General features: G+C 37.1%; 1 protein-coding gene across 1 annotated transcript; it reads left to right on the top strand.

Annotated features, from left to right (window-relative positions):
- The first annotated feature begins 10869 nt into the window (after positions 1–10869).
- LOC127080448 (uncharacterized) lies at positions 10870–13347 on the top strand. Its single transcript, XM_051020767.1, has 3 exons — positions 10870–11064; positions 11287–12334; positions 12437–13347. Exons 1-3 carry the CDS (start codon positions 10870–10872, stop codon positions 13345–13347), a joined length of 2154 nt encoding a protein of 717 aa, XP_050876724.1.
- Positions 13348–19090: the final 5743 nt, after the last annotated feature.

The following is a 19090-nucleotide window of genomic DNA, read 5'->3' as shown; positions in this document are numbered from 1 at the left end:
TTGATAAAAAATTGAGGAGGTCTACTAGAAAAAGAAAAAAATTATATGATTATATTGATCATATGTTCCTGATAACAAAAGAACAACAAGATCAATAAACCAAATACATAAAATAGAAATAATATAATTGCCTCCAGTCATTGTTACAAACTTACAATATTGTGAGTGCACTGCCTTTGAGTCTTCCAAGCTTTTACTCTCTATTATATAGATGATGTATATTCTAAATAGTGAAAGGAGAGCAAGCATAGGGATAAATATCTATTTATACATTTGATTCTACCATCAAGAATTAAAAATCGTTACCATCCAATATAATGACCATTAAACTTGAGACCTTTAAAGATCAAAACTCTCAAAATCTATGGACCACTTAAATGCGGGTTTTTACTAAAAATCAATCTATAAAAAATATTATAGTGTTACATTCTCCCACATGGTTCATATGATCTAATTAGTGAGCTAAATTTAGTCATCATATACCTTCCTTAAGAAATAAACACTTGATAATATCGACAACTCTTCTAAATTTATGTATTACGACATGTTTTGCTTCTTAAGTGCATACGTAATGTGGTATCTAAAATTAATGAATAAATCATATATTTATTCTTGGTCCAAATAAAATACATTTAAAAAAAAATTATAAAGTGCATAAATATGAGAATACATCACAATATAAGAGTTTTATTAATGAACTGAATGTATATAATCATAAGGAGGAACCAAGTCCCATACTTTCTATATGATCCTTGAATTTCAATCGTGGCATGCTCTTAGTAAAAGGATCAATAATAATTAAGCCATTGCTAATGTGCTTAATAACCACTACTTTATCTTTAACTCTTTCTCTAATGGAAACGTACTTATCATCGATGTGTTTACTTCAACTTTCACTTTTTATGTTCTAAGCCATAAAGACAACAGTTGAGTTGTTGAATAAAATTTTCAAAGGCCTAGAGATAGAGTCAATGATTCTAAGTTCAGAAACAAAACTCTTAAGCCATACATCGTGAGAAGTTGCCTTAAAACAAGAGACAAGCTTAGTTTCCATAGTAGAAGTAGCAAAGCAACCAAAGTTTATTTGGTACTTCACCATGAAATAGCTCAATCGACATCATAAAAATATACCCTAATGTTGATTTGTGAGAATCAACACAATCATCAAAGTCAGAATCTGAATGGCCTATCACATATAAGATGTCTGTGAGCTTATACATAAGCATATAACCTTTTGTTTCTTCAAGGTACCTCAACACTTTCTTTGCAGCTTTCTAGTGGTTCATGCCTAGATTACTCTAATATCTTTCTAAAAAATTATTAATATAGGTTTCTTATAATAGTCATATAACTATCTAAAGCCTATCTCTATGGATCTTAATGCTAATGACATGAGATTCCTCACCCATTTACTTCATATCAAAGTTTTTAGAGAGGAATTGGTTCACCTCTTGTATAAAACCCTTATCATTGGTAGAAATTAAAATATCACCCCAATATAAAATAAGAAAACAAATTTTACTCCCACTAACCGTAAAGTGTATGCATTGATCCATGGGGTTTTCAACAAATCCAAATGAGAAATCTATTCCATAGAGTTTAAGAATCCTTTGACGAGAGACTTATTTTAAACCATATAACATTTTTTTAAGTTTTCAAATTAAGTGCTCACCATTACTATAAGAGAAATCTTCAGGATGTTTCATATAAACCTTCTCCTCTAAATCAACGTTAAAAAAAGTTGTTTATACATCTATTTAATGCAACTCAAGATCAATATGTGCAACTAACGACAAGATGATACGAGAGAATCTTTCTTAGATACATAAGAAAAGATCTTTATGTAATTGATTATCTCATTTTGAGCAAATCTCATCTAATTTTCATGTTTCACTTTCTATATTAACTAGATATTAAAATAAGGCTTAATGCATATTTTAGTCCCTTAACTTAATTTAATGTTTCAATTTGGTCTTTTAACTAAAAAAATCATTACAGGTTAGTCCCTTAATAACTGCTTAGTTAGTCTAATTGGTATTTTCCGTTAAATTTTGAAAAAAAGGTTACGTTTTGCATGTGCGGAGACCTCATTTCCATTATGTAATCTAACTGGTTTTTAACATGACTTTTTAATTTATTTTAAAATTATTGTTTTTTCTCCTCTCTCTTAAAACCTAATTGGCATTATGAAACCTAATTGACATGGTTTTCTCTCTAAACCCACAAAACCTAATCGTCGACATCTCCATCTCCATGGTCCTCAAAGTCAAGTCATTACATGAAAAGGTGTTTTCATAGAGATACGACAAAACTCACACACTGAGAGAGAGAGAGAGGGAGAGAGAGAGAGAGATATTTTGGTGGTTTTTTCTTCTTCTATAATTTATGAGTTAAGCTCATTAACAAAGAAAACTTTGTGAATCAACCCTTTTTAAATCTCTCTCTCTCCCTCTCTCTCTCTCTCTCATTTACTCAGACTTAAAGGTTAGTTATCTTAGAATTGTTTACGTTAAGATGTTCACTGAAGGACTTGACAAAAACACACTTTATTAGGTCAGAGAGATTATCTTGACTCATTTATATTTTCTTCACTTTTATCTTTGTTCAACTTTGTCCAAATTTGTTACTTTTGGTTTTATCATCATGGGTTTCTCTTAATTCATTACTAATGAAGTTCCAATTTTTCTTTTGTTGTGTTAGACATTTGTAAAGTTCTAATTTTTATATTTTTTATTGTTACTATTTTGTGTGTGTTTTTCTTTTTTGTTGTTGTTGTTTGTGAAGCTATCGGAAATATACCCGAACGTATCGCACACTCGAACATACAACAGAGTTGCCATCGAACTTTATTTATTCCCGAAGGAAAGGGAAAACATCGATAAAACCCAGGGGAAAGAGATATGATGGGTAAGGAAGTCGATTATGCAAGGGGAAGGTATTAACACCCCTTACATCCATGGTACTCCATGGGAACCGTTTTGATTATTCTCACTCGAATAGGTCTTATCTAAAGATTACTCGCAAAAGAATGATAAAGGAAAATAAATAGATAAAGTGTTCGATGAGGATTAGGGCCCTCATGCCTACGAACCCTCATAGTGCAATGAGGATTTCAGAGCTTCGAAGTTCAAAGAACTAGTGGTGGGAGATGAAAAGAAGTTGTGATAACAGTATGGTCTAAACCAAAGGATAATATGATTTGAACTCCAACAAGGGGTGTCATATGAACCCAAGAGTAAGGTATGAACCAACAAGTGAGGGGTCTAAGACATGGTATCACTGTATTGGGATAACCTGAAAAAGAATGAATTAAGTGTTTGGTTTCACAACACAAACATCTCTTGTTTCACAAAGGGGTAAAAGATGGACCACAAAGGATAATGTATTTGGCTCAGAGAATAGGTATATCACGTGAAGTGAATGAAGTTAGAATAATGAGTGAATCATGGAGATGAATGGAATAAAGTGACCAAAGTCACATAATTGAAGGATTTGATAACAATGACTGAAAAAGTATGATTTGAAACCAAAGGTAAAGGTATATTGGAATCCATAAGAGAAATGGAGTTTGTACCATAGAGGTAAAGGTGGCATGGAGCATAAGTGAGGGGTCTAAGACATGGTATCACTATATGGTTGGAACGAAAAAGAATAATTAAATGTCTGGGGACAATCCAAACAACTCTGGGTACAAACGCGAATTTTTCATTAGGCGTTCTAAAAGGGTATATATGGGTGTCCAAAGAAAGTGTATTTGATTGTAAAGAAACAGTATGTCACTAGGGTGAACGGTAATGAGTGAAGGTAGATACTGGATCATGAAAGGTATGGATAATTCCCTGAGGAAAAAGGAGGAATAATTAGGATTATGCTCGTCAAGGATTCGCATCCTCGTGCCTACGTATTCTCAATGTGCAATGAGAAAGTCAGAGCAATCGTAGTTCGAAGAACTAAGGAAACAAAGAGAGAGATTGAGAATGATGAAAATTATAGCTCATACCAACAACATGGTAACATGGGAATCCAGAAAGGCAAATGGTTTTGAATCAAAGAGTAAACAGACAGATCGACAAGTGAGGGGCCCGAGGCATGGTATGACTTTCGTTGAATGACTGGAAACAAAGAGAATTAAATGTATGGGAATAAGTCAAACAACTCTTGATGCAAAGATATACATTGATTAGGTCGTACTAAAAAGGTGAATATGGAACCCAAAAGGAAGTATTGATTGGCACAGGGATATGATATATCACTTGCTATGGAACAGACAATTCGAGTTCAAAGAGAATGATATTTTGGATCCATGAAGGAATAAACTTTGAACCGAAGAGTAAAGTTAAACCAACATGTGAGGGACCCGAGGCATGGTATCACTATGGTGAAATAACCAAAAACAAAGGAATTAAATGTTTGGGTACAAGCCAAACAACTCTTGGTACACAAGACGGACTATTCATTAAGCATCCTAAAGGGATGAACATGGAAACAAAGGAAAAGTAGTATTTTATCTAAAAAAGATAGTATTGGTTGATGAATAAAGAATGGATTAATAAATAGGGTAGCTCACGAAGAATATGAATTCTCCTTCCTACCTATCCTTATAGTGCAATAAGGAAATCAAAGTTTTCGTAGTTCAGCCCACTAAGGCTGAAAATAAGATGATTGATGAGGCAAAAGAAGATGATTGACTGATTAAATGGAAGAGTGGAATAGACTTGATAGTTACTTGATAAGAATCACACTAAAGTCTATGAGTAAAGGTGGATACGATAAGCAACGGGCCAAACGTCCCGCGCCCAAAGATATCCAGAATGAGTGTAGGAAAGCTCCAGTCTCATTCCTTCTTTATTACTTAAGGCTCATGGCATGTAATTTTCATCCTAACTTTCAAGTGGAGAGAGGAGAATTTTGTTGATGTGTTGATGAAGACCATATCAATCGTTCGATCCGAATTGCACTAAGTCTATGAATAGAGGTGAATACGATGAGCGTTGGATCATTCGTCCCATAACCAAAGATATTCAGAATGGGGGTAGGAATTCTCCAGTCTCATTCCTTCTCCATTGCTTAAGGATCGTGTCGTACAACTTGATTCATGATTGATAAGTTATTGATGTAGTCCTTACTTGTTGCATGATGCTTTGTGAAGAGAGAGACTTGTCAATCGTATGATTAGAATTGTGCTAAAGTCTATGAATAGAGGTGAATACGATGAGCACTGAGTCATTCGTCCCATACCCAAAGATATCCAGAATGGAGGTAGGAATTCTCCAGTCCCCTTCCTTCTCCATTTCTTAAGGCTCATGCCACACAATCCTAGGTTTGATTTAACAGGCTCTTGAAGATGTCACCTTTGATATGATTGTATTATCCACTTCTTAGTATAACTGAGGACGCCTTAATTGAAAAGTTGACTTGAGGCTTCGAGTTCCACAACTTAGAGAAAAAGTCTTATTAAGTGACCAAGGGTCTTTTGGTCACTCAATGTAGACTGTGGGATCATACAAGTTCAAAGGATTTAATTGACCAAGCTTGCTTTTGATCAATTTGAATCCGGGGCTTTGATGTAATTTGAAAACTAGGTTAACACCTAATTTGATGGTTAGAAATGATCAATCTAGCCTAAGAGAGCATGTTATAGTTAGTCACAAATCTTGGTTTACATTCTATATTAAAATGCTAAGGGAACATGTTATTATATGGCTAAAACATCCAAATCACTCCTAAAGAGTAAAATGGTCATATCACAAAATATTGATAACAAATTTCTAACAAAGCAACAATCAATTAAAACGCTAAATCTAATGCCTAAACCAAATTGATTAAACCTAATTCTAAAGGATCTAACTAAGCCTAATCCACTTTAAAACCTAATCAAAATTAAAGGTTAATATTTCTAAAATCTAGTCTAATTCTAATTATTTTTAATATTCTAATTAACTCTAATTCTAGAAATCTATTATTCCTAATTAACCTAAAATTTGGTTCTAATCACTATTAAAAATCTAATAGCTATTTAAACCTAATTAACTCTAATTCTAGAATTTAATTCTAATATCTAAAGGCTTTCAATATCCTAACTAAAGTCTAATATTGCTAATTAAATCTAACATTCTAAATATAACCTAATTACAACTACTAATCCTAATTAAATCAACACTAAAATGGATTAAAACAAAATTAAGGGTACAGACCCTAATTTATGGGATGAAGGGGCGCATACATGCCCATCCTATTAGGTCCAACCAAAGCCCAACTTGTGGAAGGGGTGCATGTTTTCTATGGGGGAGTGCGAAATTGAATCTTCACATGGGCCTCACAACGGAGGCCCAATCGTTACTGCCAACGATGTAGGGGGTGCAACGGCTTGAACTGTGTCTGTTCAGCGACTAAAACCCTTAAGCCCAAACTCAAGCCCAACTAAAATATGCATTTTAATCCAAAAGAGTGAGCAAGGAGTGGATAATAACACTACTGTGGCCATGAAGATGAATCAGTAGGGAGTCAGCGTGGTCAGTCAAACAGGCATGAGTTGGCCAATGAATGCACGCATGGGAAACCACAACAACGGCCACGTTATTAATGCACGTGAATATAATCCATCGAAAAGAGCAGTCTGGGAAACCAAAACAACGGTCATGTTATTAATACAGGTGAATATAATCTATCAAAAGGAAAACAGAACGAGAAGAGCAGTCAAACACATTCTCATTCTCTCTTATTTCCATCACCATCTTCGCCGCGTCGGAGGCTTCCTCGGCGACGGAGCTACCCCGACAACACAGATCGAAACTAAAATCTTCATCTACTCCATGTTCTGAACCCAAATATCTCCATGAAAGACTTTAATCTTAACTCTAAATAGTCCAATTGGAAATTTCAGTCAAGAACCCTAAATTCTTCCAAGTTCAATTAACTGACGTCGAAGTGAGGGTACTCTCATAGACCAAGGGGTTATCAACGCTAAAGTTTGGTCGATTCGTGGAAAATGTAAGAGGAATGTTTACCTTGTAATAGCTCCGACGAACTTCGGTCGGAGAAGACGACGTGCAAACAGATTCTTGAGCCGCCAGGTAATGAAACGCTTCTTCCTTGAAAATGTATTACACAACTCAAACGTAACTCATTTAACAAGTTCCAAACATATTACACAACTCAAACGTAACTCATTGAAAATGTATAATTGATGTATGGAAAATGCCTTTAAAATAGTGATGCATTTGAAGCATGAACGTTGAACTTGCAGTTGGAAAATGAAATTTAATGTTTGGATTGCTTTGGACGTGGCTTATAGGTTATAGAATGAAGTACACAACTGAGATGGAAATGAAAGTTATAGTTTTGAATTTGAGTGTGGCTTTGAATAATGGTGTATGATGAATGTTAGGTCCATGTCTTGGTTCGGAATTGAAACATGAACATGCCTTGAAAATGTGATGTGGATTAATTGAAATTGAATTATTCAATTGTGTATGCAAATTTGATTTGGTTTGATGCTATTGTAATGAACAAGGTTGGTTTGAAAACAATCTTAGTTTAACATGGTTTGTGTACAAGATTTAAGAATAGACAAGAATGTAAGTGATGGCTACCAATGAACACGGTTTGAAAATGGTTTAAAATGAATAAAATTTGAAGATGAGAAAGGTGGGAAAATAACTTTGGTTTTAAAATGGGTCATGATATTTGGAATGGACATGGATGAATGATGGACAACAAGAGCAATGTCCCGACGATTGTGGGATAAAAATCTAGTAAGTTGGCTTTGGTCAACTGATGCAAAAAGGTGATGAAATAGGTTTCTCTGATTGAAAAATCCACGTTCAAGATGGCCCTGAACTGATTGGAATCAATGTACATTGAATGAAAGAATGATAGTGAGGCTTGTGATCATGCCATGACATATGTAGTAGAATATGGATGCAATCATGCTTGGCATAAAACACCTCATGTACTAGGGTTTAGTGGCCCAAGTTCAAATCCAATCAGCAACTTATCAATGCAATGAACCAGACTAGGGTTTTCAATCCTTCCAAGCAAACCACAAGGTTTAGTCCACCCTAAGATCAAAGGTTAGGGTTAGGATGAAATAGGTACTGGGACACAACCTCCAAGACCTTAAGTCATCCAAGCAAAGCACTTGAGTACCAATAATTCCTCATTAGGGTTTCTAACCAACCATCAAGCTACTCAATCAGTATCTTAAACCGTGAGCCTACAATTAGGTTCCAGAAGTCAAGTCACTCACACAGAAGGTCAAACACAAGATCCCATAGGAGCAAAGTCAGGAGTTAGGGTTGGGCTGTACAAATGAATTTCAAAATGTAGACCTCAGTAGTTGAGGTCCCAAAGAATTAAGCAATTAGGGTTTCAACCCACATGATGAGGAAAATCATCGTCCTTAGGCCAAAGCCCATATTTTCATTGCCCACCACCTTGAATTAATGATGCTTGTTAACATGTGTTAATCATGAATGAATAACGCTTATGAATGAGATATGAGTCTCAAGCAAAAAGGGAAGGGCAAATTTTGGGGTACAACAGTTCGTTTTAGACATATGTGTCGCACCTCGAAAAATGAGAACATGACTTAGCGAAGCGCAATCGCACGCCTGCAATGATGGACTGAACAAAGTCGCCACCAAACTTTATTTATTCCTAAAAGGGAAAAGGGAAATATCGATAATGTCATACCCTAATTTTCAACACTAAGATGCCACCATCATTTGTACCATTTGGATGACATCTAGCATTTTTGTACTACTAACCTATTGAAAATACAAAAAAGATTTTTTACTTTGTTTGTCTTAAGCTAGGGTTTTGCACCAAAAGCTTTCAAAGATTGATCAATCAAGACTTGACATGAGTTTTAACATTTCAAACTCCTCATTCTTACCAAGTAATCAAGTGACTTCCATCAATAAGAATCGATTTCAAGATCATTCCATCTCAAGTTCATCAAGCCACAATTCATCTAACACTCAAAATTAGGGTTTTGGTCAAAGTCAACTTGATGTTGGCTCTTTGACCAAAGCATGATTCTATGGCTTGAGGCATGATCCAAGGTATTAAAATGTGTACTCATAACCCACTCATACAATTCATATGGCTCAAGAGGTTAGGTTCACAAGCAGATGAAAGTTTGAACACAACTGATGAAAAAGTCAACAAATGCTTAAAGTCAAAGTTTGACTTTTAAGATTTTTGGTCAACTATCGACTTTTCAAGTCAAGGATTATGAAAATATGATCATTGAAGTCATTTGATCAAGTTTAGTCAAGAAAATCAAGGTTACTTGCAAAAAGGGCAAAGATGGAGATTTTGAAATTTTTACCAAGTCCCTAAAAAACATGTCCAAGTATCCAACTTTCCAAGGCCATACCTTATGATCCAAGCCACCGTTTTCTTTGCTCCAACGATCAAATTAAAGACCTTGCTTCATACTCCAATTTTTTCCTATGTGATAAAACCTCAAAAAATTCACGAATAAGGAGATATGGGGTCATGAAGTGGATGATTCATTTGTTTGTCAAGTGGTAAAACACTTAGTGAAATTTTCAGCATGCTAACCTAGTCAAGTAACCAACTTTATGCCAGTTTTTCACCCAGATCCCAACTGATTCAAGAAAAGTGATCAACATGAAAGTTGTAGATCATGATTCCATATTTCCAAAATGTCCAAGGTCAATAAATTCCCGTGCTCGAGCTAAGAGAATCGAATTTGGGAAGACAACCTCATGGAATGGTTCATAAGTCAAATTCTAAGATAAAGTACACTACAAATCCAAACAAATCCACAAGTACATGTACTTCTTGCTTCTAAATCTCACTCTAATCAGAATATAACACACACTTTTGAGCCATTATTCAAGCAACCAAACCATTACACAATGAATCATTCCATTTTTGGCATAAAGGTCACACTTCCATTTGTGTAAAGTGGCTTTAACCCAACATTAAGTACCATTGAGCTCCCAAATTACTTTGGCTCTGATACATACCAACTCTAAACATTAAATCTACTTCTACACTTCAGACAAAGCCCAATAAAACACTCCAAGCCCCCCATGCTTTTGCCATGCTTCCTACTTGGTGTTTTGTGCAAGAACCAACCAAGCAAGCAAACTAGTACAAGTCTTAATTATTTTATGATATTTGAGGCTTCTTGAACCCCCAAGGATCCCTATAAATAGAGGACAAAACCTCATCTATCCATACACCAAGCTTTCTAAGAAAAACTCCATTCTTGAGAGCTTTTCAACCTTAACCTCCATTCTCTCATTTGGCTTGTGCATTCTGCAAACCAAAGGTTTCAATCATCTTCTGAGAACACATAAGCATTAGGAGAGGCATCAAACAGTAGCTGAAAGTAGTGTTGAAGAGGCATTGGACCTTTCTCCAATAGGTATATTCTTGCACTTTGAAACTCATCATACATACGTCATTTCATTTTGATTTCTGAAGCAAATATGTAGCATTTATTATGTTAAGAAGGATCATTAGCTTACATGTCATTTATATTGTTGTTTATGTGAAATTATGTTGCATGAAACCTAAAGTTTTAGTTCTGGTTTTTGCCTTCGTGCATCTCCTTCTTTGAGGATTAGCCAAAACCCATGGTACCATTGTGTTCCTTGCATTTTTCTATGCGATTTTGATCTTTATTTCATGAAAAATGGTTGAGAAATGAGAGAGATATGATTGATGAAAGATTGGAAAAATAGTGGGAAAAAGAAAACGAAAATGAGAGAGAGAGAGGTTGAAGATGATGATGGTGAGATGACTAAAATCTTTTTGAAAAATCTGAGTTCATTCTACTATGACCGCATGATCGCCAGTGCACCCAGTGATTTCACCGAGATGGTAAACATGGGCATGCGACTTGAGGAAGCAGTCCGAGAGGGACGTTTGACTAAGGAAGCCGACGCTTCTAGTCATGTTAAGAAATTTGCCAATAATTTCTCCAAAAAGAAAGAATCAGATGTTAGTGTCGTTTCATACGGAAGACAAAGAAGAAAGTATCAACATGTTGCAGCCGTTTCACCAATCATTAGTCCACCAATGGTAGCGCCAATTTATCAACCACAGTTCTCGCATCAACATCAACAACATTATCCTCAACAACATCAGCAACAACCACCAAATCAACAACATCAACAACCTCCACAACAAGCTCGCTCTCAATTCAACAATCAAAACTGTATTAAAAAAAGGCCACAGTTTGATCCTATCCCAATGTCCTATGCAGAATTGTTTCCTGCACTGCTAGCTAAAAATCATGTCCAGACAAGGTCTCCACCACATGTGCCAAAGGACCTTCCCTATTGGTACAAGGCAGATCAATTTTTTGCTTACCATCAAGGGGCACCAGGACATTACATTGAAAACTGTTTTGGTCTAAAGTCAGATGTTCAGAGGCTCATCAAGAGTGGTCTCCTTTTATTTAAGTACGTAAACCCCAATGTTCAAGTTAATCCTCTACCGCAACATGGTTCAGCCTCAGTTAACATGGTATATGGTTGCCCAGGCAGTTTCTGGGTCTATGATGTACGATTATTGGGAGAGAGCTTAGTAAAGAAACACGTCAGATATAGCAAGAATGGTTTTGTTCCTCCACATAACTATGCCTCTTGTAGGGTTTGTTCTAGGAACTCTCAAGGATGCCTAACTGTTGTAATGGATCTTCAGGATCAAATGGACCAAGGTTACATTGAAGCCTACCGAGACAGAGATTATAATCAAGTCAATATGGTCAATAGTGACAACGAAGTGAATGTCATAGTTCCTCAGTTCAACGACTCTGAGCCTATACATATTACTTATGACAGTCAGAAGACTTTTGTGACTCCTTTGGTCATTAACTTACCGGGCCCAGTTCTATACCAATCTGATAAAGTCGTGCCTTACAAGTACAATGCTACAATGATTGAGAATGGAAATGATGTTCCTCTACCCTCCATTGTTAACGTCGCTGATGTAAGCAGAGTCACAAGGACTGGGCGTATATTTGCAAAAAGGACTAAGGATGTCGCAGCAGGAAAGCAGGCTCATGTTGAGATTCCTTTTGAACCGGTTAGCCAATCTGATAAAATGAATCCGAAAAGTGATGATGATGAGGTGTTGAAGCTCATCAGGAAAAGTGAATACAATGTGGTGGAACAATTACTGCATACACCTTCCAAGATATCTGTGTTATCTTTGTTGATGAACTATGAGGCTCACCGTGAAGCTTTGCAGAAAGTCTTAGAACAAGCTTATGTAGACCATGATGTGACGGTTGGACAATTTGATGGTATCGTCGCTAACACCACGACCTGTAACAACTTGAGTTTCAGTAATGAAGAGCTCCAAGAAGAAGGAAGAAATCATAACATGACACTAAATATCTCAATCAACTATAGGAATGACTCTTTGTCAAGTGTGTTAGTTGATATAGGACCGTCTCTCAATGTCATACCGAAGTCGACACTTTCCAGACTTTCTTTTCAAGGTGCTCCTATGAGGAGTAGCGGGATTATTGTCAAAGCTTTTGATGGTTCCAGAAAAACAGTCATTGGAGAAGTTAACCTTCCTATGACCATCGGACCTCATGCTTTCCAGATAATATTCCAGGTGATGGACATAGAAGCTGCGTATAGTTTTTTATTGGGTCGGCCTTGGATCCATGAAGCTGGGGCAGTCATTTCCACTCTGCATCAGAAGCTTAAATTTGTGAAGAACGGGAAGCTAGTGACTGTCTGTGGGGAGAAAACACTGGTTGTGAGCCACTTATCATCTTTCTCTTATCTTGAACCTGAAGAAGATGTTGGAACTCAATTCCAAGCCCTTTCTTTGATTGAAAAAGATATCAAGAGAGGAGTATCTATCTCTTCATTCAAGGATGCACAACGGCTAGTCAATGATGGTATAACCGATGGTTGGGGAATAATTTTGGATCTCCCAGAAAATAAACACCGAGAGGGTTCAGGCTTTTCTCCTACTTCCAAGAAGATTGCAGAAGGAAGTAGATCTGTTCGTTCAATCAAAGAAACTTTCCATAGTGGAGGGTTCATTAATCCCACTTTGCCAGAAGTTAGTGTTGTCAATGAGGATAATGATTCAACATGGGAACCTTACTACGATGATACTGAATATGATCTTGAGGCGGAAGATGCATATGTGCCTTTCTACTTTCCTCATCATAGAGAACTTGAATACATCCCGAGGTCAGAAGACGAAGCAGCTGAAGCCAATGCCATTGTGGAAGACAATCCTAAAGATCTTTCGACCGACTTCATAGCTCACAGAGTAGTTCGCCAAAACTGGACCTTTGTTGATGTTACTGTTGTTGTTCACATTTCAAAGTAATATTTTGTTGTCTGTTTTCTTTTCAAAAAAATCCTTTCGTTATGCCTAAGGCGAAAGTGACAATGTTTGGGCTTGTGTTTGAAGAATTAAATCAATGAAAATGTTATTTTGTTTCCATATTATTGTTTTTTATTATTTTGTTGTTTTTTTTCTTCTGGAAAATGGTAATCTAAAAAAAAAGCAAATAAACACTTCCAGATAGCTGCACATAACTTCACACTTTTATCTGTTTTTTAAAACAAGCATAAAATCACATGTTCATATTAATTCATGACATATCCATTAAAACCAATGACCCTATGCCCTCTTGCAATTTTGAATTCCCTGTGTACGAAGCGGAAGAAGAAGAGGAAAACATTCCAGATGAAATCTCTAGACTGCTCGAAAATGAAGAAAATACCATCCAACCATTCAAAGAGCCTATGGAAGTAATCAACTTAGGGTCTGAAGAGGATAGAAAAGAAGTCAAAGTTGGAGCATTGCTCGCGCCAGAGGTCAAAGAGAGGATGATAGAGCTTCTCCGAGAATATACTGATGTGTTTGCTTGGTCATACCAAGACATGCCAGGGTTGGACACCGATATTGTGGAGCATCATTTACCGCTGAGGCCAGAGTGTCCATCGATCAAGCAAAAGTTAAGAAGAACTCGGTCGGACATGGCGATCAAAATCAAAGAGGAAATGCAAAAGCAGATTGATGCAGGTTTCCTTGTCACATCAGAGTATCGACAGTGGTTGGCCAACATTGTGCTAGTTCCTAAGAAGGACAGAAAGGTTCGCATGTGCGTTGACTATAGAGATCTAAATAAAGCTAGTCCTAAGGACGACTTTCCTCTACCACACATTGACATGTTGGTCGATAGCACCGCCAAGTTCAAGGTTTTCTCTTTCATGGATGGATTTTCCGGTTACAATCAAATCAAAATGGCGCCCAAAGATATGGAAAAAACAGCTTTTATTACACCTTGGGGCATATTTTGCTACAAAGTAATGCCTTTCGGCTTGAAGAATGCTGGTGCCACCTATCAACGAGCTATGACTACTCTTTTTCATGACATGATGCATAAAGAGATTGAAGTCTATGTAGATGATATGATAGAAAAATCAAAGACTGAGGAAGATCATGTTGAGTATCTTTTGAAACTGTTTCAGCGTTTGAGAAAATACAAACTCCACTTGAATGCAAACAAATGCACCTTTGGGGTTCGATCAGAAAAGCTTTTAGGCTTCATCGTCAGTCAAAAGGGTGTTGAAGTTGATCCCGACAAGGTTAAAGCCATTCAGGAAATGCCAACACCTCAAACAGAAAAACAGGTGAGGGGATTCCTTGGACGTTTGAACTACATTTCGAGGTTCATATCTCATATGACTGCTACTTGTGCTCCCATTTTTAAGCTCATCCAAAAGGATCAGGGTTGTGTTTGGACGGATGATTGTCAAAAAGCCTTCGACAATATCAAAGAGTATTTACTAGAACCTCCTATCTTGTCCCCTCTAGTTGAGGGAAGACCATTGATTATGTATCTGACTGTACTAGAAGAATCTATGGGCCGTGTCTTGGGTCAACAGGATGAAACAAGAAGAAAAGAGTATGCCATCTATTATTTGAGCAAGAAATTCACTGATTGCGAGTCCAGATATTCCATGCTAGAGAAAACTTGTGGTGCTCTGGCTTGGGCTGCCAAGCGTCTCTGTCAATATATGATGAATCACACAACTTGGTTGATATCCAAGATGGATCCGATTAAGTATATCTTTGAAAAACCTGTATTGACCGGAAGAATTGCTCGTTGGCAGATGCTCTTATCCGAATATGACATTGAGTATCACACCCTGAAAGTTATCAAAGGAAGTGTCTTGGACGATCATTTAGCTCATCAGCCAATCGACGATTATGAGTCTATAAATTTTGAATTTCCAAATGAAGATGTGATGTAATTAAAAGCCAAAGATTGCAATGAACCACTGCCAAGTGAAGGGCCAGAGCCAGGTTCTCAATGGGGTTTAATATTTGATGGAGCAGTTAATGCTTATGGTAATGGTATTGGGGCAGTAATCATCACTCCTCATGGCTCACATATCCCTTTTACTGCAAGATTAACATTCAAGTGCACGAACAACATGGCGGAATACGAAGCCTGCATCATGGGTCTAGAAGAAGCCATTGATCTTAGAATAAAAAATCTCGATGTTTATGGAGACTCAGCTCTAGTTGTCAATCAAATTAAAGGAGAATGGGAAACTCGTCAACCCGACCTAATCCCATACAAAGACTATGCAAGGAGGTTATCTACTTTCTTCAACAATATTGAATTTCATCACATCCCTCATGAGAAAAATCATATGGCAGATGCCTTGGCAACTTTGGCTTCCATGATCATTGTGAATCATTGGAATGATGTGCCTAAGATCGATGTTATGCGTCTTGATAGACCTGCTTATGTATTTGCAATGGAAGAAGTCTCTGATGACAAGCCATGGTACCACGACATCAAGTGTTATCTCCAGAGTCAAGAATACCCACCTAGGGCATCAAACAAAGATAAGAAGACCTTGAGAAGACTGGCTAATAACTTCTTTCTGAATGAAGACGTGTTATACAAGAGAAACTTTGACATGGTTCTGCTCAGATGCGTGGATAGACACGAAGCAGGCCTATTGATGCAAGAAGTTCATGAAGGTTCCTTAGGTACTCATTCCAACGGACATGCAATGGCTAAAAAAATGTTAAGAGCGGGTTACTATTGGATGACAATGAAAGCCGACTGTTGTAAGCATGTGAAGAAGTGTCACAAATGCCAGATTTATGCTGACAAGATACATGTACCTCCGACTCTGCTCAACATTCTATATTCTCCATGGCCTTTCTCTATGTGGGGTATCGACATGATTGGTATGATTGAGCCCAAAGCTTCCAACGGACATCGTTTCATTCTGGTGGCTATTGATTATTTCACAAAGTGGGTTGAAGCGGCCTCATATGCCAATGTGACCAAGCAGGTGGTGGTTAGATTTATCAAGAATAAACTTATTTGCCGTTATGGTGTGACAAGCAGAATCATCACTGATAATGGTTCGAACCTGAACAATAAAATGATGAAGGAAATGTGTGAAGAGTTCATCATAATTCCTCTCCCTACAGACCTAAGATGAACGGTGCTGTTGAAGCTGCCAACAAGAACATCAAAAAGATCATTCAGAAGATGGTAGTGACTTATAAGGACTGGCATGGGATGCTCCCTTTTGCTCTGCATGGATATCGTCCGTCCATCCGCACTTCAACAGGGGAAACCCCCTTTTCTCTTGTCTATGGCATGGAAGCAGTGCTCCCAATAGAAGTAGAGATCTCGTCAATGCGTGTCTTGATGGAAGCTAAGTTATCAGAAGCTGAAGCTGAATGGTGTCAAAGCAGGTATGACCAACTGAATTTGATTGAAGAAAAGAGAATGACTGCTTTATGCCATGGTCAGTTATATCAGTAGAGAATGAAGAAAGCATTCGACAAGAAGGTTCGACCTCGCGTATTCAGAGAAGGTGACCTTGTGCTTAAAAATATTCAATCTTTCATATCTGATTCTAGGGACAAGTGGACTCCTAATTATGATGGCCCATATGTTGTCAAGAAAGCTTCTCTAGGGGGCCTTGATTCTTACAAATATGGATGGTGAGGAGCTCCCACGTCCTGTGAGTACTGACGCACTCTAGAAATACTTCGCCTAGAAAAAAATAAAAGAATAGCTCGCTAAGTCGAAAACCCAAAAGGGCGGCTTAGGCAAAAATGAGCGTCTCGGTGGACTGAAAAGCCGAAAGGGCGGCCCAGGCAAAAATTAGAGACATAAACAGAAAATGATTATTCTGGTAGATTGAAAACCTGAAAAGACAGTCTAGGCAAAACAAAGGATTATGGCAAGTAACTGCATTAGATCAGATTGGATCACTTGAAGAAACGTCTGCCTGTCAAAGCTCTCAACTGGCTCTTATCAGAAGCCCAAATACATCTGGAATTCAAATTTGTTAGGGAGAATAATTTTATTTTATTTTAATGTAGCCTTTTCCCATATTACCATTTTTCTAACTTTGTAAATATCCATGGGATCACGCCATTTGCAGATCATCATTCTATCAATAAAATTCGAGACTTATCCATTTATTGGCAATCCTTATTTTATTTCTACTCCGCAAAAATATCATTTTTATTTTGATAAAACTTCTTGAAACGAATATTTGAAAAAAAATTGTTTTTTTTTCAAAATAAAATTTTGTTTTGATTTGTGAATGCAAAAAAAGAACGTTCATAGTTAAATCCCCAAGCGGCGAGTAAGTTGTGAAATGTTGGATGTTGGAACTCAATGTTCCCCAGCAAAGTGTTAAGCCTGTATTTTCTATCAAGCTTTAAAATAAACAGTCAAGCTTTTTCAACGATCTTCATTATCCCCGGTGGAAGATGCAAATTTTGATGATGTCTCCGGAAGAATCATTTTGAAGGTTTTCCTGACCAATCTACACCTGTCCTTGGTAGAGTCTACATGTTTTTCCCCTAAGTGAAGTCTTCTTCTCCAGGGAAATTGGAACCCTACAACAAGATCTTTGCTCCATCAAAGGTTCGTATTTCATCCCCAGACGAAGCATCCCCCCCTCCCTAGAGAGAATTGGACCTCGTTACGAGACTTTTTCCTTTGATGACCTTTAACTCATCTCTAATGATGTTTTCCACCTTAATGAGATTAGCCAAGCTCATGTTGAGCTATGAAACATATTATGTCCCCAACATGTCTGTTTTGTCTGTTTTTGTCAGCATAAACATAACATGCATACATGCATATATACATACATGCATATATATATCATGAATAACCAAATTCACATCCATTTTGCATTCCTTGATGACATTTACCTTAATTTCTTTGAATATGTTCATCCTTGGGTGTTATGTTTCCTTCCCTATAGGAGCCGTCAACCTTAAGCAGAGAGTTTATATCCTTTCTAACTCCTCACTAAGTTCATTCCTCGTGGAAGATGGTTGTTTTAGTTGTCCTTTTCCATCTTTGGATAGGATAAAATCCCAATTGAGCTTCATTCCCCATTGGTAGAGTCTTACTTTTTTTTCTCTCAAGTTGTTCCTGGAGTGAGCCAAATATTTGGAAATTAATGGTGAATCTCTCTAGGTTGTTAAACCTAGACCGAGAGTGCATTTATTTTGCATTGTCTCCCCAGGAGAAACATCTTCATTATCGCCAGTGAAGACATATCCTTTTCCCCGGTATGAACATAAGTGGTTATCTCTTTTGAGAAGCTTGTCTATCTCGAAGGAATTATCGATGTAGAAGTTTTCTTCCATCAGATGGTTTTCTCTCTAGAGAAGTTTGATGAAGACTTCCAGCAGGTAGCTGTCTCTTTATTTGAGAAGCATGTTTCATGATCTCTGATCCCCAATAAGTAGCTATCTTTTCCCGAGAAGCTTATTGACTCCCATTTTGGATAACAAATGGCAGCCTCTTTTTGAGAAGTTTGTTTATCCCCAGTGAAGTTATCAACATATCAATCGTTCTTTCCAACAAATGGCCATCTCCCTAGGAAATTAGAGAAGTTTGTTGAAGACTATTACAAGAACCTTTCTTTTATCACATGACTTTATATCCCTGGTGAGGTATTCCGTTACAAGGACTTATATCACCACTGAGGTATTAGTCACAGCCAATGGTACTTTCCCCAGTAAATCATGGTGGAAGTCTGTTGAAGATCCT

Source organism: Lathyrus oleraceus, chromosome 5 (assembly GCF_024323335.1).
Source record: "Lathyrus oleraceus cultivar Zhongwan6 chromosome 5, CAAS_Psat_ZW6_1.0, whole genome shotgun sequence".
Lineage (NCBI taxonomy): Eukaryota > Viridiplantae > Streptophyta > Magnoliopsida > Fabales > Fabaceae > Lathyrus > Lathyrus oleraceus.
Note: the sequence above shows the minus strand (reverse complement) of the source record. Positions and strands in the feature narration are given on the sequence as shown.

Excerpts from the sequence above, each read along its gene's own strand:
- LOC127080448 (XM_051020767.1), top strand. The coding sequence starts at position 10,870 with ATGGGCATGCGACTTGAGGAAGCAGTCCGAGAGGGACGTTTGACTAAG. Across the intron at positions 11,065-11,286 it reads CAATCATTAGTCCACCAATG|ACAAGGTCTCCACCACATGT; the intron begins GTAGCGCCAATT and ends AATCATGTCCAG. Across the intron at positions 12,335-12,436 it reads CTGTAACAACTTGAGTTTCA|GACCGTCTCTCAATGTCATA; the intron begins GTAATGAAGAGC and ends TAGTTGATATAG.